The 23555-nt window shown below is 44.8% G+C and overlaps 1 protein-coding gene across 1 annotated transcript in view; it reads right to left on the bottom strand.

Annotated features, from left to right (window-relative positions):
• The window catches only part of Hydin (HYDIN axonemal central pair apparatus protein), a 306967-nt gene that overhangs the window by 221131 nt on the left and 62281 nt on the right, over window positions 1–23555 (bottom strand). The window contains exons 9-10 of the mRNA XM_051168753.1: window positions 12615–12714; window positions 2002–2120 (exon numbers count right to left, since the gene is read on the bottom strand). Of these exons, the coding sequence (XP_051024710.1) occupies window positions 2002–2120; window positions 12615–12714 (219 nt within the window). The remainder of the gene's footprint in view (window positions 1–2001; window positions 2121–12614; window positions 12715–23555) is intronic.

Raw genomic sequence — 23555 nt, 5'->3', positions numbered from 1 at the left:
ATTTGTTCCCCTGTGGATTACACTGGAGAATACTGCATACTCTTGGGGTTATAGTTTTTTCCTTATGCCTCTGCTGAGCTCAGCGATGACTAAGGTCAATAGCTAGTTATTCAAATCTCTCAAGGAGGCAATGTAATAAACTGAGAGACGCAGCGAAGCATCAGCGTTGAAGATGCCGAGAGTGCAAAATCTCCCCATAGAAGCATCCTACCATGTCCCTCTTTGCCACCTTTCAGCTCTGTCCCATCTGATGTCTCACCTCACTGAACACTTTGGCTGGCTGGGGTTTTGCTCTGCAGTTAAAATCTGAGCATGTCTATTAAATTGCTAAAAAAAATTTATTATTATATGCAGAGAAACCATATCCATTTTGCATCAGAATGAAATGTCTTTTCCTGATGTGGCATCCATAAAGTACATTCTGTAAAGGTGTGAGGAGAATTCCCATGGGACAAATTACACAAGCAACATCAATGGATAAGAACCATCATACTTTTTCTCTGCATTGGAGATCCCTCTCTCAAGAATAATGCAGAAGTCGGTTGTATATCTCTCCAGTTTTAATATTATTCAGGCTGTGTTCCTATATGCATTATCAATGCTGGTGTTAATATCTGTTGGGCCTTTGTTTTGCCTCACGTAGATTGGTCACCCTGGCGAGTGTGGGAATGAAGCACTCTGTCCCCACGTCATGTAGGCACTTCTCCTTGTAGGCTGGGTTGACTTGGTGTGAAAAGATGGGGTGCAGAGAACCGGAAGGACCGAAAGACCAGAAGAGCACCTCCACAGTTAGCAGAGAGGCTATCAGTGACCTGGGGGCTCATAACATTTTCAAGCTGAGTGAGTTGACCAAGTTTCTTACCACCTATGGCAGCCAGAGCTGCGATCCATCTCCTGCTATGCTGACTACATCCTCGGTCCTCCCTTGCAGACCCATAGAAATAAGAGAACACGGTTGACAGAGTGACATGCTACCTCCTATAGCTGTCTCCTATTAAAAAAATAATCTCACCTCCATCCCTCAGAGCTCTTTCTCCTTCAGCCAGCATGCCCCAGGGGAGACTGAAACCCCGCAGGCATGTGCTGGCAGCGAATGCTGTAAAGATGGAGGGAGCCTGGGTCCTGTACTCTGTGCTGTAGGATGGTATCTGCTGAGCCTTCACTCTATACTTCACCTGGCATTAACCTAGCTAGAAAAATTCTCTAAGCCCCAGCTTATTTAGCTTACACACACACACACACACACACACACACACACACCCTGACAGCTACTTATCACTTTTTAAATAATTGCTTGCATTCCCTCAATAAGGTACAAACATTCACAATTTAGGAGCACCCTAAAACTAAGTTTCCGTGGGAGCCACTCGTATATATGTGTAATTTATATAATGCTGTGTAACAATGGTATGTAAGTATGTCCTATATAAGCTGACCCATGAAGTGCCCTGGAGTGTTATCGGCTCTGAAGGACCATAAGGTCATCTTGGAAAATTCCGGTTTCTACTTAATTGGGGAGACAGCACAACATTCTCCTTCAGGATCGTGATGATTGGTTTCAAAACACAGACCAGGGGAGAGGGAATCGAGAGGCGAGCTTAAAATGTGAAAACAGCTATCCCCATTAGGACACTGGAGAAAATGCAAGACGTTCTCCTTCCTCTGACCTGTAGGATTTGTGTTGTCCCTGGAACAGGCTCTAGACAGACAGGGAGCTGTATTAATGGTCTCTCCCTCTGTGGTCGACAAATCGGGAAGGATAAAGCCAATTAAATTACAGTGTGGAAGAGTTCTAGCGTTGATGGAATAAAAGAATGGGAGAAGATACTCTACTTAGCATGGCTAGGAGAGAGGTTAGAACAGAGACAGGAGACAGAAAACAGAAAAGGACGGCGACTGCACAAAGTTTCTATAAAATAAAAAAAAAAAAGAACACATCAAAAGAAGCAGAGAAAAAAGCTGGGTACTGTTGGAGCCCCCGTGAGCAGTGGTGGTGCCCACCTCATAGCAGTGGGCAGATCCAACGAAGACTTTGCCAATGTCCAGTAATTCGAAGTTGAAGTGGATCTTGGGCCCCATTCCTTCTCCTCTGATTCGAAGGGGCAGGCGGACCTCTCGGCCTGTAAAAGCAAGTCTCACTTTATTACTGCAGACAGTGCTTTATTAGCTCAAATCATGCACAACTTATTACCCATGCAAAACATGAAGCTTCTTAAGTAACCCCCAGTACTAATGTACTGTACTGAGGGAGCTACAATTTAACTAAGGTGGACGTCATCTCTTGCCTTTAGGAAACAGTAATATTGCTAGGTTCTTACCTTTACTGAACAGCTTACATAGCAATTTAGGCTGACATTTTATCAGGGAAAAGACAATTAAGAAAGTTAACCTCCAGGTACAGAAAGGCAAATGCTATGTGTTCTCACTCTTGTGCAGATGCTAAAGCTGGTCCCACTGCAGCAGAGGATAGAGGAGTGATTACCAGGGGCAGCACAGAGCAGAGAGCAGGGAGGGCGGAGAATACAGCCAGGTAGGGTGGGGGTGGGGGTCCGTGGAAGAGTGCAAGCAAGGTGAGCACAAGGTCCCGTGTTACGTCTTTAGCACCCCGACTCTGCTTCTCTCTTGTTTCCATTTCTGTCTCTCACACAGATAGACACACACACACACACACACACACACACACACACACACACACACACACGAATGCTAGTTCTAGAGTTCCATGGCATGATGAAGGAGAAGCTAGAACACATTATATATTTCAAAATAGCTAGGAGACCTGATGTTGAATATTAAGACACAAAGGATAAAAGACTGAGACAATGGAATAACTCATGCCTTCCTTTGATCATAACAGATTGCATTTATGTATAAAAAAAATCACATTGTGGCATATATTATATAGAACTTAATCAAGTCTTAACATCACTCTGAAGTTTTTAATAAAGCAAGGTAGTTTCTCTAAATCAGAAGAGGGTGACCAGTGACTGACACTACTCACCAGGTGGTAGCCACCACAGGGTGCTAAGGGACACTTGTTGTTTTGATCCAGATTCAGGAAGGCCCAGAGAACTAGCTGTCTGACCTTGTGGCTCTGACCTGGACTCCTATGCTTTATGGGACTTTTTCTACCTCATTCCATGTGTCTTAACACATCCAGAGCACTTGGCCAATCTCTTTTGTGTCTTCTCTTTCAGAATATGGGCGCCGGGTGATGGTGGCGCACGCCTTTAATCCCAGCACTTGGGAGGCAGAGGCAGGTGGATTGCTGTGAGTTCGAGGCCAGCCTGGTCTACAAAGAGAGTCCAGGACAGCCAGGGCTACACAGAGAAACCCTGTCTCAAAACAACAACAACAACAACACAAAAACAAAACAAACAAAAAAACAAAAAACAAAAAAGGAAGGAAAAGAACATGGGAATATCTTCACTAGATAATATATGATTGATCAGAAACTACAGAATATATGAAAAGTCTCATAAGTCCACCATCTTAAGATAATTATTGTCAACATTATGGTGCCTATTGTCCGTGCTTAATTATATATCAGAACACCAGTAATAGAATAAACGAGAACATAAATTACATACTTGTTTGTCCCTGATATTTTCATTTAAAATATAGCTGAATAGGGCAGTCTAATTGCTTCCCTCCCTTGGTGGCTTGTGTGGTACTGCCTAGCACCAGCACTGTTTCTAGACTGCAGGAAGGAAGCTTTTAAATCAAATCCAGCTCTGAGCATCCAAATCCTGTGTCCTAAGCATGCTGCGCCTCCAGCAACAGATGCCCGCCCTCAACTCCTCATAGCAACCAAGGCCTACACCCCATAGTCTGTATTGTTTGGGGAGTCAGTTGGACTACCCTGACCAACTTTTCAAGAGGAGTTTTCTTGTGCCTGGTACTGAAGGGTTTTTTTTAGTGAGCATATGGTTCTTGTGGGTGAGCATTGTCAGCCCAAGTGGATTAATCTCTCAAAACGAAGGAGGAGGAGGGAGGAGGAGGAGGAAGGGAAGAGGAAGAGGAGGAAGAAGAAGGAGGAACAGGAGGGGAGGGGGAGGAGGAGGACAAAAAACTAAATAGTGACAGAAGACAGTAAGATGCCACACGGCACTATAACGATGGCAATGATAAATTAAAACACTTACTTGGTAGTTCTGAATGTATTTACTGTAATGCTAAAGACTAAACCTCACAGGCCAGCAAAAGTGTTTTGAGTACTCAAAGTGATGTGCACAGCAAACATGTCCATTTGTACAGGAATTAAGGCCACCAGTTGACACCTTGGACCTCACAAAAACTAAAAAGCTTCTATATGGCTAAAGAAACAACCAGTCATGTGAAGAAGAAACCTATTGAGTGGGCGAGTATGTGCCAGCTACATCTTTGGATATTGTAAATATCCAAAACTTACAAAGAACTCAGAAAACAGAGTCAAGGAAACAAATTACCTAATTTTTAAAAATGTGCTAGAGATCTAAACAGAGTTATCAATAAAAGAAATAAAAATGGCTAAGGGACACCTCAATACATATTCATCATCCTTAGCAATCAGGGGAATTCAAATGAAAACAACTTTGAGACTTCATTTCACCCCAGTCAGAATGACTTGGATCAATAAAACAAATGACAGCAAATGCTGGGGAGGTTGTAGAAATACAGGAACCTTCATCCACTGTTTGTCAGAATTCAAATTGGTTCAGCCACTCTGTAAATCAGTATGGAGAATCCTCAAAAAATTCAAAGTAAATCTACTATCTGACCCATCTATACCCCTCCTTAACATCTGCCCAAAGGACTTCACATCCTACCTCACAGATAGTTGCTCAACAGTGTTCACTGCTGTTCTAGTCACACTAAGCGAGTAAGTGGAAACAACCTAAATGTCCTTCAACGGATGAGTGGATAGTGGAAATGTCATAGATACACTCAATGGACTAATATTCAGCTAAAAGAAAAGTTAAATCATAAAATTTAGAGGCCAATAGATGAATCTAGAAAAGATCACATTGAGTGAGGTAACCCAGGCCTAGAAAGACCAATGCTGCACGTTCTCGCTCATCTGTGGGTCCTAGCTCCAGGCCCTCAGATGTGAGTATGAAACATGGAGTAAACACAGAAACCAAGAAACTATACTATAGGGCAGTAGTAGCAAGGAGTGGAGGTGAGTGGGGAGTAGCTATTTATGGTGATATGAAGTGGGCAGTAGAAAACAGGAGGGGCTACAACTGAGAAGGAGGAGGCCAATCAATGCAAGGAAGGAGGGACAAGGGACAAATAACACCAAGGTTGTTTGATAAAGCCCCAAGGGATCATTATTTTTACATTTATGTAAAACTGTAATTATTCACAATATGTGTGTGTTCATGTGTGTGTCCTTGTGTACACACACACACACACACACACAGAGAGAGAGAGAGAGAGAGAGAGACAGAGAGAGAGAGAGAGAGAGAGAGAGAGAGAGAGAGAGAGAGAGAGAGAGAACAGAGAACCAGCAGATGCCAGAGGTGACAAATCCCCTGGAGCTGGAGTTACAGGCAGTTGTGAGCCACCTGGCATGGTGCTGGGAACTGAAATTGGGTTCTATGCAAGAGACCACAGAGCCATCTCTCTAGGTGCTCAATGGGAATTTCAGAATCAACTTGTTTATTCCTGTTTTAAAAAGCAGTTGGATTTTTATTTTGATTGCAGCAAATCTGTAGATCAATGGCACGTGTGTGTGTGTGTGTGCGTGTGTGTGTGTGTGTGTGTGTGTGTGTGTGTGTGTGTGTGTGTGTGCATTTTAACAACCTTAAAGTCACTGATTACAGGTCTGTAATTGCAGCAATGCTTCATACATTTCACTCTACAGAGCTTGCACTTTGTTCAGTTTACCTCTGAGCACTTTATATTCTTAATGGCATCTAAGCAATATTGCTTTTTGAAATTTCAATTTCTCACTGTTCGCTGTTAGTATATAGAAATACAACCCATTTCCTTATATGTGAATCTTTAATCCTGCAACTTTGTTATAATTACTTTTTGGTTCACATTCTCCAGCACTGCTTCCTCAGAATTCTGCTTTAATAAAACAGATGAAGCCCAGTAATCTACAGTTTTAATGTATCCAGAGTTGAGGCTGGTGCAGATTCTCTGAGGACATTAATTTGAGAAATGTAAGAAAATTATTAACTCTGTGAACTGACAACAAGGCAGAGTCAGCTAACTCAGAGCATTCTTCCACTTCATATGTAAAGAGTAAATAAAGCAATCAAAAACATGATAAATACACATTTTAGTGCTTATCTAAGCTCATAATAAAGAAATGACAATTCCAGATTATTAGAAATGATGGAGGAGCACACCCAAGCCTAGTAAAATAGCAAGGTGAGTCTAAGATGATCCATTATTTGCAGAGTGGGCAGGGGACTAGTGGCTCCTGTTTTACCCTCACACCAGGAAGATGAAAACTTGTTCTTACCTTAGAACAGAGAGCCAAACCAAGATCTTTCCATAAAACCAGAGCCCTGGAAAAATCTACCTCTAAAAACACAACAGCAACAGCAGCAGCAGCAGCAGCAGCAACCCAGGAAAATGCCACCTACTGGCCTAGGATGAAGTCATGAGGCCTGTTATCTAGCAGGCAGTCTGATGAGGGGAAGAGGCTCCTGGGAGAAATCAAAGTCCCATGTACAGGTCCCAGAAGCAGAAGCTGAACTAATAAACTCCATCCGAAGGAGTGAGTTCAAAATCCAGTATCCATGCTGAACGACTTTACAACAAACATTTCTAACTGTCTGAAGAACAGTCTGGTTCCTGAGGAAAGTCAGTAACTACCACAAGCAACCCAAGAGGGACAGAATAGAAAACTCTCAGAGAAACTCTACCATAGTACGCTCAAAAAAACTTGAAGAAGTATAGTGAGAGATAGAAATTACAACAAAGGGGGCTGGGGAGATGGCTCAGAGGTTAAGAGCACTGACTGTTCATGCAAAAGGTCCTGAGTTCAATTCCCAGCAAGCATATGGTGGCTCACAACTATCTACAATGAGATCCAGTACACTCTTCTGGTGTGCAGGTGCACATTTGGGCAGAATACTGTATAAATTATAAATAAATAAATCTTTGAAAAAAAAAAAGAAATCACAACAAAGGAACAAAATATGTAAATATGAAATTACATGGTTTCTTAAAAACTAAATGAATGAAAATTTAAAACTGAGTAGATGAGTACACCAAGAAGAGATATAGCAAAAGGAACAATTGGCCAAGTAGAAGAAAGAACTTAGAATATAATACTCAGGACCAGGGGCTGGAAAGATGGCTCCATGGGTAAAACCGTCTGCTGCCAAGACTGATGACCTGAGCTTGATTCCCTACGACCCACACGGTGGAGGGAAAGAACTGACTGCATGTAGTCCTCTGACCTCCACATGTGTGCTGTGCTGAATGCACACATACACAAGTAGATAAATGTAATTAAAAAAAAAAAAAACAGAATAAATCAAGGAGAGACAATGGGGTTGAGGAAGAGATTCATTCTAGAAAAATTCTGAGACTTTAGAAGGAAGCAACACTGTAGATGGTGAGAAATTTCCAGAGCTGATAAAACCTGCAGAGCCTGGAGAAACCTACCAAGTACCAGAGAGGGTTGGTAAAGGCGAACCCACCACAGTGGAACCACAGGAAACCCGCCACAATGGAGCCACAGGGAACCCACCACAGTGGAACCACAGGGAACCCACCACAATGGAACCACAGGGAACCCACCACAATGGAGCCACAGGGAACCAAAGCGTAAGGCAATTCTTAATAGTAACTTGAAAGCAAAGAGAGAAAAAGATCACAACTAAAGTCTGCTACTACCTTTGTCAAAAGGTGTAAAAGTGGGAGCTGGAGAGGTGGCAGCGGGTAGGGGCACTTGCTGCTCTTGCAGAGGACCAGAGTTTGGTTCCCAGCACCCACAATGGGCAGTTCATAACCACCTGTGACTCTATCTTCAGGGAAATCTGATGTCCCCTTCTGTCCTCATGGGTGTATGCACGCGCACACGCGTACACACACACACACACACACACACACACACACACACACACACACGCAATAAGTCTTTATAAAGTGTGAAGAAGAATCAGAACTCTATGCACTTTTTTCTATGAACACAGCTTTTAGGGTTTGAATGTGAAACACCCCCCATAGACTAGTAAGTTTCAACACTTGGTCCCTGACTGGTGGAGCTATTTTTGGTGATTTTTAGAACCTGCAGGAAGTTCCGGGCTGGAGGAAATAATTTTGGGGGAGCAGGCCTTGGGGGTTAGAGCAAGGTCTCACTTCCAGCTGAAGTATTTTGCTTCCTACTCTGCTGAGCCGTGAAGCGTCTCAGTAACAGGCTCTCATGGGTGTGAGCTCTGCTATACATTTGGTGTCATGATGGACTGTACAGTCTTGAACCGAGAGACAAAATAAGCCCTTCCCCCCTTAAGTTGCTTCTGTCAGGTATTTAGCATAGAGATGAGAGAAAAAAAAAATAATACTGCCGTCTCCTAAAGCAAACATAAACAAAAAGAAAGCCAGCCAGGGAGGAACTTTTCTATCCACTTAATGAATGTTTCTTAGTGTCATAGGACTGGGGGGGGAAGAGGAAAGTGGGGGAAGGTGGGCTGCCAACTGGTTGAAGATAACACCCAGCAATCACAAACAGCTCTCCGAAGGACACAGAATTGCATGGAACGTACAGGAATGATAATATGGAATTACTACATAAACAGAGCCCTTCCTTGGCAACAGAGTCTCTTAATAAATGCCTAACATAATAAAGAGGACTGTCAGGCAGATGGAAAAATTACATTCAGTTTTACCCAGGGTAAGAAATCTGTGGGGAGAATTTGGAACCACAAAAGAAACAATAGATGAATACCACTCGTGGTGTATTGTTTGGGAACCTCCTGGAGAGCAGCTGGGCCCCTGAAATGACGCCAAGCACAGTGTCCCTGGGGAGCTGGAGGAGGTCCTGCCACCTGTGGCACGGGGCAGGGGGTGGGGGGGGGAGGGCACTGACATGTTTCTAGTCTGAGCCTGAGCACTGCCACCCTGCCAAACATGTCCCGTAGATCCTGGCGTCCCGGATGCTGGTCTGCAGCATGGAAGGTGACTTAGGCCAAACCAAAACTCCCCTATCCATTCTGCAGCCATCCTGGGGCCATCGTGAGAATCCCACGTCCGGGTGTCAAGAAAACATCCAGTCAAACTGGAATGCAGTCACCCATTGGGTATAGTTTTGTTTCAGTTTCTTTCTTTTTGTTTTGTTTTGTTTTGTTTGTTTGTTTTGTTCTTTTGTTGAACAGTTTTATGTTCTGGGTGCTTGCAACTCAGGCTTTATGCAGCATGATTCCCATGTAGAAAATTTAAAAACAAAACAAAACAAAAATAAAAACAAAACAGGAAACCGATACCATTTTTACTTAGGTATAAATACATGGACAGTAAGATTCTACAGGAAAGAAAGAAAATAATTTCCATAACATGTAAGGTGACAGGCGTATTCAAGAGGCGAGGCTGGCACAGTCTCGGGTTGACAGCGCACCCTGCTGCACGTTCTAAGGCTGGCTGAGGAAAGTGACTTCATAGGTGTGGGACAAGGGTGGGATTTGGGCAGTTGACAGGACTTCAGTGGTTGCGGCCCTCATCACCCATCCTCCACGTTTAAATAATCAGAGTCTCCATACCATACTGGGCAACCTACACATGAAATAGTAGGGGTGGACAGCACAAGGTGCTGATGGGTTCTGAAGGAAGGCCTTAGGGACATACACTTTGAGTGACAGTATCTATGTAAATAGCAGGTGTAACTATGGTTATCAATAATGAGCTTATTAAAAAACTGGAAAAAAACTCACAGAAGGGAGAAGGGAAGGGGAGCAAAATATTGATGGGCAGCTTAGGTGTGCCAGTATCTTTACAGACCAAGAGGCATTTTAAGTTCAGGGAATAAAACCATTAGGGTTTATTTAATATACAACTAAAGCTATAAGTAAAGCTCACAAAATAAACACAGCAACAGTGGCTGGCTTGTGAAGGGTGAGATGGGGCCTTAGCGTTGCCTGCAAAAGGAACATAAAGGGACTCTGTGGGGTGACGGGGGTTTCCTGTATCTTGGTTTGGGTGGTGGTGATACCACTACTTAGGTTTGTCAAAATTCATAGACTGGGTGAGGCTTACTGTATTCACATTATAACTCCATAAGCACGGGGAAGGAAAAGAGAAGACAGAAGTAAATTAAGCGCATGTCTCCCTCACAGGCCCAAAGAGAATCGTGTGAGGTTAAAAAACCAACCACCAACAACATAGTGTCAGCAAGGGGCGGGGGGGTCCCTCCCAAGAAAACACTCAACGTGTTTCTCGACAGCATTCCAGGAGAGAAAGGCTACTTTTTCACTCTGTTATTTTGCTGGCTACCTATTTTTCTTATTGGCATTAAAACAAAATTCTTAATGCTTAAGAATACAGAAGTGGGATGCAGCGGCTCAGGTCTGTAACCCCAGCCTTGGGGACGCTGAGGGATGAACGCTGACAGTCTGAAGCCTGTCTGGACTATACGGAGAGCTTCAGGTTTGCTCCAGCTGCACGGAGAGAGGCTGTCTCAAACAAGGAAGGAATCAATGGGTAGGTGATAAGATATAGAGGAACGTCCTTGCCTCTTCCCCGTGAGTGCTCTTTGCAGCAAAGCATTTTGTCTGGGTCACGTGTTACTGCACTCTTGACTCTCTCTCTCACTCAGTTCTTCCTCCCTCCCTGGCCTTTCATGACCTTCAAAAGTTTGTGAAGGTCCAGGCTGGACCTTGCAATTATTTGTGCTTCAGCTGGTTTGCTTGAAGCATCCCCTTGGGTAAGAGACCTGCTGTGGTAGATTGGTCCTGATGTTGCGGACGTGACGCTGTGTCCTCGCTGTATCCTAGTGGAGTGGTCCTAGGGGGCCACCTGTTCTGTAACTAAGAGGCCATCTTCTGTGCTCTTCACTGTAAAACTAAGTTTTCTCCACTTTAAAACAGCAAGTGTTTTGATGGGAGACATTTTGAGACCACATAAGAGCCTTTCCCAATCTTTCTTCCTCCATTACTTTTCACCTGAATTGGTTATTACTTTCAAGATTTGCCACAGGGCACGCTTTAATGAACTTGATTTAGAGATGCCTGCTTGGACATAACACGGCCATAATCTCTCAGCAGCATTATTATTTGTTTCTTAACTTGTGTGAGTGTCGTCAGTGGGAGCTCTTCCACGGCTTCTGTGTCACGTTGACACATTGCTCTTGGATCAGACTCTAGAGAGGAAAGTTACGGACAAGCCTTGCTCTTTCCTGCCTGGGTCCCGAGATGTAGTTAGTTCCTTTCAGCAGTATTTTGTAGCCAAGCTTGAGGGGTGACCGGTGTGTTTACTGCTGTTTGGATCTCAGAGTTCCCAGGACGTCTCAGTAACAGCTAGGAAACTCATGTGTATAGGCAAAATGCACACACCAGCTTTACAAGTACCTTTATTTCTTCACCTAACCTCCCCCCTGCCACCTTGGTTTTTTTGAGACAGGGTTTCTCTGTGTAGCTCTGGATGTGATGGAACTTGCTCTGTAGACCAGGCTGGCCTCGAACTCACAGAGATATGCCTGTCTCTGTCTGTACTGGGATTAAAGGTGTGCGCTGCCACCACTTGGCTTCATCTAAACATCTGAACCACCCTGAGTTCATGCTGCTAGCTTCAATGCTTCCCAAATTTCAGAATTTCTCTTTTCTGTATCTGTATAATAGGCCTCTTTCAAGAGCAAGAGAAATGACAGTTGCCATTGTCCATAGTGTGCTTTAGTCTTAAGGTCCACCCTCCTGGTGCCACCAGGCTGCCATGCCCTATACGCTCCCTGTTCCGTGCCTCTGCTAGGCTTCCTTCTCATCACCCATGTCATGCATTTAACTGTTGTGATTTTTGAAATTAGCAACTGGGCATGATAAAAGGAATAAATGACACTGTAAGGCTAGGCCACCAGTAACAGTCTTAGTGCTCTACACATGGACAAGAAATAGACTGGCAGGTGTTTCTCTTTCTCCTGATTCATCTGACCTAGCCATGTGTGATGGCTCATAACTGTAATCTCAGCTCACAGGCTCATAGGAGCCTGAAGCAGGAGGCTCACCACAAGTTAGAGGCCAATTTAGGCTACATAGTGAGTTCTAGGCTAGCCTGACCTAAGAGTAACACCCTGTCTCAAAAAGTAAAAACAAAGCAAAATCAAAATTTTCATCTCTTCCAGAAAATGCTGAGAAGCTCCAATGTCCTTCTATTGGTATCATGTAGCACCAAATGGCCTAAGTACATGGTCTCCCACATTCTTGTACACACACACACACACACACACACACACACACACACACACATATCACTTGCACAAGTATACACACATATGTATACATATATACATGCACACATAAATATACACATGCACACATACACATGCTTGTATACACACATACATGCACATATATACACACATACATATACATGTGCATACACACACACACACACACACACACACACACACACACACACGTTCTGAGCACTTGGTAACCTGGTGAGCACACAGTGTAAATCCATACCTGAAATGTCACAGTAAACCGTCTGCAGGTAGAGCTTGGCCTCTAGGGGGTTAAAGTACACAGTAATTTCAGTTGATGAGTTGGGCCAGACATCGCCTTCCTGAAACATGAACAGGAAAGAAAGGCATTGTTTTCAAGTGATAATTTCATGGATTTCTTCATATATTTAAGGAGTACAGAAGTTCTGACACAGGTATGGATCGCAAAATGGTCAAGTAGATTAGCATCTGCATTGCCTAAGCAGCTCCTTTGGTGTGCCAGGAGAGCACCTCAGGTCTATTCTTACACTATTTTCAATGCATGTGTTATCAACTGTGGGTGCCATGCTGTGCATTGTGTTAGGGCACTGTTTGACCAGCATCTCCCCATTTGCGCATAACCACCCTCTGAGCCCTGCCTGGCACCTGCCACTCTGCTCTTCATTCCCACAGATTCTTTTTCATAGCCTCCATACACATGAGAACATAAGGTACGGCACTGGCCGTTCAGAGTCTAGCCTGTCTCACGTGCCAATTCTGTTGCACGTGCTGGAGACCTTTCCCCCCCGCTTTCAGGGGTTTTGCGTTATTGGTTGTGTGTGTGCGCACACCCTCACAGGTGATCACTGTTTGCCACGGTGTGCATGTATGTGACAGTCAGAAGACAACCTATGGGCATTGGTTCTCTCCTTCTACCATGCGGGTTCCAAGAACTAAGCTCCGGTTGGCAGCTTACCCACAGAGAACCTTGCCAAGCTAACAGAGGGTTCCTTTCATTTATATGTACATATCACGTTTCTTGATTCACCTGTGAAGGGCTCTGGCAGGCCTGAGCATGGCAAACATGGCTCTGGCAGGCCTTGCCCTTCTTCCCAATCCCCTCTGCCTTGTGAAAAAACTGTGAGATTACATTCCAAAAGCGAGCCACTGACGTCTATCCCTTTATTTGGCCGCTTCCGTTTTCTTAGGCTGACTACCAAGGTCCAGCTATCAAAGGATTGAAGTCAGCAATCAAAAGCCCCTAATTAACATGCCCAATTAAAATTAAACACATCGTCCTGACACAGGTTTCCTTTCTCCCCTTCATAAACTCCCATTGTGTATGGGGCCACGTCTGTCTCCTCTCTGTCTATAGGAAATCCTTTGTCCCTCCATGGTAAATGTCACCGGCCCCTTCACTCCTTTTTCCCTCATTCTCTGTCTCCTGTCTTTGTCTCTTGTTCCCTGTCCTTTGTCCCTTTGAGACAAATAAATCTCCTTTGTGCTGAGAACTCGGTCTTGGTGTATCCTAGGCCCATGCAGGACCTACAACCTGCCCGTGGGTATATTCAAATTGTCCCACAGGCAGGTTGTTTAAATCATGCTGCAGAGAACATAGGACCGAGCCTGTGCAAATACCGAGTTCACTTCCTTTGGGTACGTAGTAAGAGGAGAGATCTGGGTCACATGGCAGCTCTCTTTTTAATTTCTTCAGGAACCTTGTACTGTTTCTGTAATGCCTGTAACACTTTACATTCTCACTAAACAACACACAAAGGCCGAAATCCTGGGAACCTGAAGGAAACACTTGTACAACCGACAAGATACTAACTACTATTGTATTCGGCAGATGTGGACTCAACACCGCTTGGTAACTTAACACATTGCTCACACTTGGAACAAGCGTAAAGGATACGGTTGGCGAGTGTATGAATGTAAAATGCACTAATAGGGAAACGAGGAAGAATAGGGGTATTTTTCCCCCCTTTGAAACGGAGTCTTACTATGTAGCCAAGGCTGGCATCAAACTCATGGTCCTCTGTCCCTATCTCCTACATGCTGGGATTGCAGGCGTGTGTTACCATGCTTTGTGGGTCAAGGCATTTTTAAGATATATGTGTTCCATGAGAATCTGCCATCTGCTCCATGTGTACCCAGCCCTGGGATGTCAGAGGAGACAGGGGATGAGCCATTAGTAGGGGACTGACATGAATATACATGGAAAAAAATGGACCTGGTGAAAAGAGCACCTGGTTTCCTAGGCAGAGGCGCCACCTTCCTGACTTTTGAGTGACAGCAGATAGAAACACCTCTGCTCTATGCAGACATAGCGATGGCCCAAGGGGAGGCGGCGGGACAGAGGCCATGACCCAGTGGGCCATCTCTCACTTTAATTCATACTACCCTAAAACCATGGTAAGAAAGCCAAGTTTTGCTACTGTGTTAGAGTAAGCCACCTACCAGAATTTACCCAGTAGGGGAAATTTGATTGAAAATATTGAAACGACTATATAATCTGGTGTCTCTTCGTGAATTTCTCAAGCTGCAAGAGTTGTTAATTGCGCCAGATTCCAAGCACTCCTCCACGGCCTGGAAAAGCCTCGTACTCTGTAAGAGTTCCCTAGATGTTTGCTTACTCCCATCCACATAACCTCGATGCTACTTGGAAGGATAAGCTGAAAGGTTGAAAAGGCTGGTGGAGAAGAGTATGTACCTTTTCCTAAAGATTTTGTAAATAGGGCCAAACGAGCTCAAGCTCTAAACACACTTAGAGATCTATACACGGATCAATAGAAAACCAAGGCTAGACAACTTAATAAAGAATCAGGCTCCAGTTTCAGACAGTCCCCAAAGCATACCAGATCTAGTCTGGCTAGAAGGAGAAACCCTCTTGCAATGGAGAAGAGAGCAAATGGCTGATGTCATTGTCCAGCGGAGGTAAGGTCCTCCATTCAACCCCACCACCCCCCAAAAAAGGCAACATCAGACAAGAGTGGGAAACGGGAACCTAGAGGGAAGTTTGACTTATTTATGAGAGCAGTCGTCAGGCAGTGTGTCTCCCGGCTTCCGAGTGAGGGGTGAACACCACGGCTCAACAAACAACAATGAAGCTACAGAGGTCATGGAGTGATTTTTGCATCTCCAGGTAAGCCCAAGAGAAGAAAGACGGGTACTCACTCCTCCGTCTCCAGCCTCCAAGCCAAGGCAGCTCTTGTACATGCTAATGTCCACTGAGTTCGCTCGCTGTCTCTACTCTGCTTGTGCCTCAAGCAGTTGCCAGACACAGATTTGCTTCCAAAGTCCCTTTCTGCCCTTTTTGTTACATTTGGAACCCTCAAAATCATACGATCATAGTGCCCAGCGAGGCCCCTGAGGCCCGACAGGGGACAGGGAAACCCAAAGCCCTCTCGTGGACTTAGTCATTCTACTGCAGAGCTTTGCAAGACCATGAAGCAAATATTTCTTCCCTTCTGATAGATGGCAGGTAACTGGCCCTTTGACTGGTAGGTTCTAAGGGCAATGATGGGCCTAGAAAAAGGCAGGCAGGCCGGCCAAGCAGATGTGGCTCAGCCATTCAGCTAACTGACGGGCACGCCGGTGGGTATCCCTCCTAAGAGTGAAGACATTTTGGGCTTCTTAAACCATGTGACATGTGTGAGTCTGCTGGTGAGTGTAGGCCCTGCTCTGACCAGACACTGAGCAGATATAGCTAACTTGTTCCAGCACAAACTGGCCAAAGCGCCAGGGGACAGATAAGGTAAAAATGAAGGGTTTGGAGATGAGACACGACTGAGAGGAGTGACCCGGCCCTCCCCAGAGAAAGGAGTCCCAGCACCCAGCTAAGGTTGTGACAGGGTCTTCTGGTGACAGGAGGCCAGCATAAATAATAGCCGGTCCACAAAGCTCAGACCAAATGAGGACTGGCACAGGCGCGTTCTCGTGTAGAACTGCAGAGGCTTTGCTGGGTCCACAGCATCTTGCTATGAGCGTGGGAGATAATTCAAAGACAAATGTTACCCCCAGAGTCCTCTCCTGGGTCGGGTGTGTCACAGTGAACTAACGGGGATGGGTGGGGGTGGGGGTGGCTGTGTATCAATTACAACAAAAGTTTGGCCATTCAGTCTCCTCTCTTAGGGATGCTGGTGGTGTGATGTCATTCCCTAGTTCTCTGTTTTCGTTGGGTGCCATTAAAAAGCGAAACTCCTACTTCTTTCTAGAAAAAACTTGGCAAAAAAAAAAAAAAAAAAAAAAAAAAAAAAAAAGCCATGACATTTCCTAGCAAATCAAAGGATAAACCTTACAAACAGGCAATAAGCCTAAAATGACCCTCGCTTTACTCCTTGCCTTTGAGTCGTCTCGTCTTACACCTTACTAACCCTGCTGAAATTAATTTCTGGGTCTCTTGTGCTCCTGGAAATGCCTTTTCATTCTTTATTGCTCAGCGCTGACATTTCATGAAATCAAAACATTCAGGAATTTCCTTCCTGGCTCCAGCATTGACATCCTGTCTCCATGAACTTCTGGAGCTCTCTCCTCACTCAGATGCCTGCTGCTTCGTTTTCCTTCCGTCTCGAAGATTCTCTCCCTTCTCTGACCATTCATTCTCCCTGCTCCAAATGGGAACCCAAGTTTGGATATTCAATCCACCACTATTACTCTGATATAAAAACAAACAAACAAACAACCCACAGCGGCCCTCAGTCCTGCCATGAGCGCTCCCTTTTGTGCGAATGCCTTGTCTTTCCTCAGCTCCATGGTGAGTGGAACAACTGTAGTTCACTTGTCGGTCAGGTGACCCACTAGAAGGAACTCACTTTGCATTTTTAAGTCTAATGCTATATGTTAATTGCCCCAATATTATATTACTATTTGTGGAACTTTCTAGCTCATTCTGAACAAGAATAATGAACAAAGAAACTTCGTGGCTAATGCTGACCCTTTCTGGATGTGTCCACACGTTCATGACAGGCAGTTAAGTACAGTGAGAAAGGTCTCCTTCAAAGGGGCTGGCTTTGTTTTAAGGAAGGGCTTCTTTTGGCCCACAGTTTGAGGGTATGGCCCATCACGGCTGGGACATTAGGAGCTTGAGGTGGCTTGGCCACATTGTGTCCACAGTCCTGGGGCAGAGAAAGATAGCTGTGGTTCAGTTTGTTTTCTCGGTTGTATTCTGTCTGGTTTATAGAATGGTGTGGCCCATATTCAGGATGCATCTTCTAAGCTCAATTAGCTGATAAGTCCCAGCTAAAGCTGCTGTAGTTCTTTTATACTCAATGTCCAGTACACACATGAAAACAAATAGTGCCCATAAGATCATTTCTCAAAAGTCTTGCTCAGTGGGCATTTAAAATGCAAGAATAGAGTTACATGTGCATTTAACCTCCTTGATTGACTTGGAAAGCAGGACTCAGTGTTACAATAAGAATTCCTATGTGTATCAACTAAAAGAATTGCATCTTGATTCTCCAGTTACATGTGTAAGTGTGACTCAAATGTTCAACTTTCCAGACAATCTTGAATTTGCAAAGAGACAAGTGTGTCTAACTTGGAATCACAATTTTGCAAGTGTTTCCCAAGAGCTCACGTTCTCACCAGTGTGTTCACTGTGTCTGTTCCTTACCCTGCTCCATCTTTACCTTTGTGAAGTCCTTTCAATACCCCACCCCCTTTAAAATAGAAAAGTGAGCTGGGCGGTGATGGTGTACAGCTTTAATCCCAGCACTGGGGAGGCAGAGGCAGGCGGGTCTCCGAGAGTTCTAGGTCAGCCTGGTCTACAGAGCATGTTCCAGGACAGCCAGGGCTATACAGAGAAACCCTGCTTGGTGGTTTGGGGGATGAACTGAGGAAATTCGATACTTGGACTTATCTGGCACAGTCTACCCTGACAATCCCACCTGAGAACAGGGTGACAGTTTCCACACATGCTTGGGTTCTTCTGGAAGATGACGCAGAGCAGATTCTTTTGGAGAACAAAGCCCCAGTGAGTATGTTAACGCTCTTCTGTTTGAGTGAACGTCAAGGCCCAGTCCCTTCATAATAAGACATGGGAACAATGACTTAAAGTGGAGCTCGGACATGAAGGGACTTCCTTTGTGCTTGGCAGCACAGACATCTTGAACCATCCCATTACTCCTCTTATGCAACAGGAAGAGTTGCTCTAGTCCTGACTACTCTAGGAGCTGAAGTTTAAAAAAAAACAATCACTGGAACCCATGAGTTAAAAAAAAAAAAAAAAAAAAAAAAGCCCAGGAGATTCTGTCCCCTAAAATAAGCAAGCAAAAAAAATTCTTTTTCACAGAAAATGAAAGTATGCCCTCAAAGTCAAATTTAGTCTGTTTTAAAGGAGATTCACTTAAAATGTATTTGTGTGTGTGTGTGTATGCTTGTGTGTATGTATGTATGCACACATGCATGCAGATGTCCACAAAGGCCAGAAGAGGGCATCATATCCCCCTGAGGCTGGAGAGGCAGGACTTTGTGAGTCGGCATATGGGTCTGGGAGCTGAACCTTTATCTTTTGCAAAAGCAGCAAGCACGCTTAAGTACGGAGCCATCTCTCCAGCCCTCAGTGCCAAATTTCTATCACTGATCGATCTTTTCTACTACTCACAATAGAGCCAATCAGCAACAAAAACCTTAGCTGCCTTTATACAAATAATGATTGTCTCAAATAGTAATGATTAGAAAAAAACAAACTGAAATCTAAAACGATGACAAGTAAACTATTCTCATTATTGTTGAGAGAAAAAACCAAACTGACACAGGGCTTGCAAAAAGACCGACTGCTCAATTACTTCAGCTGGGACAAGGTACTGTAAGTCAAGTAGCATTTGATTTTCAAAATAATGTCCATAAAAGTTCCTAGGAGAGAGCGCTGTGAACTGTCCATCTGGCAGAGGCAGCGTCATAAAAGGCACTTTCTGTCTTGATTTTGTCTTCAGCCCAGACACACAGAGCTCCACGGGGTTCTTAGCTAGTGGAGGTGGCCATGTGTGATGACCAAGCTTTCTTTGGTTCTCAGAAAGGAAAGCATTTTGACTAGTTTAATGAGCAACCTTGCTATTTCTAAGGCTTCTCCCGGCCTCTCTCCACCCACACTGGTTCTTCCATACAATAGTAAATGTTCTGGTAAGATGGCCAAAGAGTAGGCCTTAGGACAAAGACCCTGAAAGGAGAATTCCAGTGAGGAAGGCTACAGGATAGGAAGCTGCACCAGCAGAGTTTGCCAAGGCCTGTCCGCTCTCAGCAGATCCGTGTCCTTGGGCCTCTTCCTGGTGTCTGTTTCCAGGGAGTCAGCACCATTGTGAGTCACGGCTAATGATCCGCTGTGCAGGACAAAAAGCAGTGCATCTTCCTTCTTGTCAGTCATCTGGACTTGTACCCAACCTGGTTCAGCCGAGCTTGCCCGCTACGCCAAATGAGGGAAAGGGCCAAGTAAACTAAATCTGAGCTGTGCTCTCCAAGTCTGAATTGCTAGAGCAGCACGTTTCTCATGGGCTTAAATGACATCGGAGTGCAAGTTAGTATGACTTGCATGGTGATGAAGGGATGATCAGGTTTCTCCTCCTCCTGATAATGCCTCAGCTTCCCTCCGGTGGCTGGCTTAGGTCTACTCTGATGAAGGAGATGTGGGGTGAGAGGAGCAGGAATGTTGGGCCAGCTCAGATACTTCAGGCAGGCAGCTTGTGCTAATTGGGAAAATATCTTTAAATATTCAGACCTTTCTTTCTGAGAAAATACCAAGTGTTCCATGTTCAGAAAATTGTTGTGTCTTCTAAGTGTGACCTTAGCCAGCAGCACCCCGGTTCAGAGATGGCTACATCTATGCTGAGGTCTCAAAGGATCCCTAGATGCCCGTGGGGAGCAAAGGCTTAATTCTCTCTTTTTGCCCTGTGATCGTCTCTCACCTCTCAATTTTCAGAACTGAATTTTTTGTCTTTTGTATTTCTGTCTTTCAGGGAGATCCAGGAGACTCAAGTAGAGGAAATAACAGGATGAGACCATCAAAGTTCAGCACAGGCACGGTCCACCTGGCATAACTGAATTTGTATTTATGAAACAGTCAAATTCCATTTGCTTTTCTGGAAGGCACAAAACATGCAGAATAGACTCAGCTTGGCAGGTTCCTTCTGAAGATGGGAAAATATCTCATATAGCAACAGGCAGCTTGACAAAGCAGTAGTTTATAGAACCCCATGCCTTCCCTGGGAAGCAACATGTGGAGAAAGCCAAGCTAATGACATTGAGATGTAATCAAGATATCTTATGTCACGATATTACCAATGGCATCAAGATATTATAAAAAAGAATTGGTATATGAGAAACTTGGAGTCAAGAGTTATGTCTCGTATGTTCTAATGAGGACACAGTAATCCTAATTGCTTTTAAAATATCAAAAGAGAATTAGCTACAGTTTTACAAAGTTCCTTTTGGTCTTCTGTCTCCTGGTCGTTCTAGGTCCTTGGTGTTTCCCCTCTTCCCCCCAACAAAGGACACTTCTAAATCTCACAAATGACAAAGTCCTAGCTCCTCATCGGTAGAGCAGTAGCCAGCCTCCCCTCCGTCCAGGTCTCGAGGGAAGCAGGAGACACAAGCAGGCCTGGAGCCCTTCGGCTGTTCATGTATTAGGACTCAGGAGTCCCAAGTCTAGCTCCTCAAAGTTCAAGCAGTGGACCGGATGGCCATGCTTATGGCCACGTTTCACAAAGGGTGGACATGAGAGAAAAGGTTTGCTAAGACACGAGGCCTGTCTTAGTTACTTTTCCATTGCTGTGACAGAACACCACAACCAAGGCAACTTATAGAGGAAAACGTTTGATTGGGCTTATGCTTGTAGAGGGCTAGTGTCCGTGACGGTGGAGCCACGATATGGCAGATGGAATAGATGAAAGCTCACATCTTGATCCATAAGCAGGAGGCAGAGAGCACCCTGGGAATGGCAAGAGTCTTCTGCAACCTCAAAGCCTACCCACAATGACACCTCCTCCTACAAGACCACACCCCCTAATCTTCCCACACAGTTTCACTATCTGGGAACCAAGTATCCAAATATGAGCCTATGGGTGCCATTCTCATAAAACCACCGAAGGGCCAAATGGTGAGAGGGTGTTGTGACATTGTGATAGCGTGCTACTGTAGAATTTGGGGCCTTTCATTTCTCAAGGATTGATCCAAACCACTCTTCACATGATAAGATCAGTAAAACGAGGTTTAAATCCAAACCCATCACCACCTCTGGGCAATTTAGGGACCGGCCTGATTTCCTGATCTTGAATCTCCTTGCTTTAAATGGGAAGAGCCTCTGAAACTGGAACAATGGCCTCATAAAGTACTCAATACGCAGGGCACACAGCCCTCATGCAGGACTAAGCCAAACTTTAGTATTAGCTGATGTCTCTGAGGAATGAAGATGCATAGACGTCGCCCTGATAAGATCATATTTCTTATTTCTATTCAGACCCTAAGGCATTAGGTTTTTTTGTTTGTTTTTGTGGATTGTTTGTTGCTCCCCCCACCTCTCTTTTACATTTATCTCACTTGAACATGCTGTCCTTCCTCCATGGCTACAGGCAGAGCAGCCAGCCCATCAGCAGGGAAGCTGGTTGAGTATGGCTGGGACTGGTTATCAGGTCAGCTGGTGACATTGCTCACTCCTAATCTTTTCTGCTTCTGCTGCAAGATCAGCTCAGAGCAAGAAGCTGTTTAACTGGGATCAACTCATAGGAAAACAGGTCATCACCAACACAGAGCTGAGCTGCTGGAAAGAAAGCAGCGGCCATTTGATATAACAGGCCCGATGGGTGAACGACATTCAGAAGACAAGTTCAGCAGACAGTGGTGCAGGTCCAGATGTCCTGCATGTAGAGGAAGCGCTCAGTGGGTCTTCTCTTCTTCCTCCCACTCTGACATCCCAGCATATCCTTTCTTCCTGGGGCCCCTTGGGGTCGGTGCATGGAGATGCTCTTGTAGGCTCTAAACTTGCCCTTTATTCTGCCATGCTTAGAATTTCCATCTGGTTTTCATGTCTTCAATAAGAACCTCTGTACTATCCTTGTAAATCTTGCTTCCAGTTCTGAATTCTCTGGACCCCCTTCCAGCCCCAATTTTAGTTCTACGTTTCTGAAGTTTCCTGGACATCTGTAGTAACCTCAAATTTTACATGCTCAGAGCCAAACTCACTAGTATTTTTTGCCATCCATCCATCTATCCATCCATGCATGCATCCACCTATTTATGAGCATTGGGCCAGGCACTGGGGAGGAGGATAAGGCATTTCTTGGTCTAATGAGCTCAGAGTATGACTCAAAGTTAAAGACTTAGAAATTATGAGTGACTGATTCCCAATACTCATAGTTCATTGGTGTAAAATGAACCTGAGGCCAAGGGAGATTAGTTGGTTAATTTACGTCACATTTAATATTTACAGAGCCAAGACCTAGACCAGAACTATTAATTTGCCAGCTTCTATCAAAGATGTCACAATTCCTCCACTCAACCAATGAGACCCACAACCCTTACGTATCTTAGTCTCTACGATCAACCAAAAAGCACGCTGTGCCTTCCTTAGCCCATGCCTCCTATCTGCCATCTCCTCCTCCTTTCCTTTCTAACCAACCCCGGGACTGCTCCAGGTCACTATTACTCTCATGGAGTCACCCTGATCTTGGCTGCAGACCTGTTTATCCTGTCCTGTGTCTTCCATCACCTTCCACTGACTGACCTGTGCCATCCAACTCTCACTCTATCCACACGTGGGTGTCAGGGTAAACTCCCTACTCCCTGTGAGCACATCACTCAGATCCTCACCAGCACTGGTTAAGCTGAGGCCTTCAGAATGGGTGTTCGACGGGAGGGATCCGGTCACGCATGGGGAAGTGCTGTTTGAACTCTGCCACTTAGACAATCACCTTCTCTTTCCACATAGTTTCCCATGAATATATTTGGCCCCTGAAGTGCTTTAGCAAGGAACACACATTACCATCCCTCAGATCCAGTGTCTCCAGAAAAGCACAGTGAGAGACACAGAGCTGTAGGCTGCATGTGACAAGCCATCTTCCCTCTGCTCACCTTCCCAAGTGCTCTGCTCACTCTGTTCTGCCCACTGTTATTCAGCCTGCTGTGAACAGGATGCTTCCGTTTCCCCTGGCTTCCATGATTTCTCTAACCGGGAACACTCTCCTCCCTATCCACTTAATTAAACCTTAGC

Source organism: Acomys russatus, chromosome 26 (genome assembly GCF_903995435.1).
Source record: "Acomys russatus chromosome 26, mAcoRus1.1, whole genome shotgun sequence".
Lineage (NCBI taxonomy): Eukaryota > Metazoa > Chordata > Mammalia > Rodentia > Muridae > Acomys > Acomys russatus.
The sequence above is the reverse complement of the archived record's forward strand: the minus strand, read 5'-3'. Positions and strand labels throughout refer to the sequence as shown.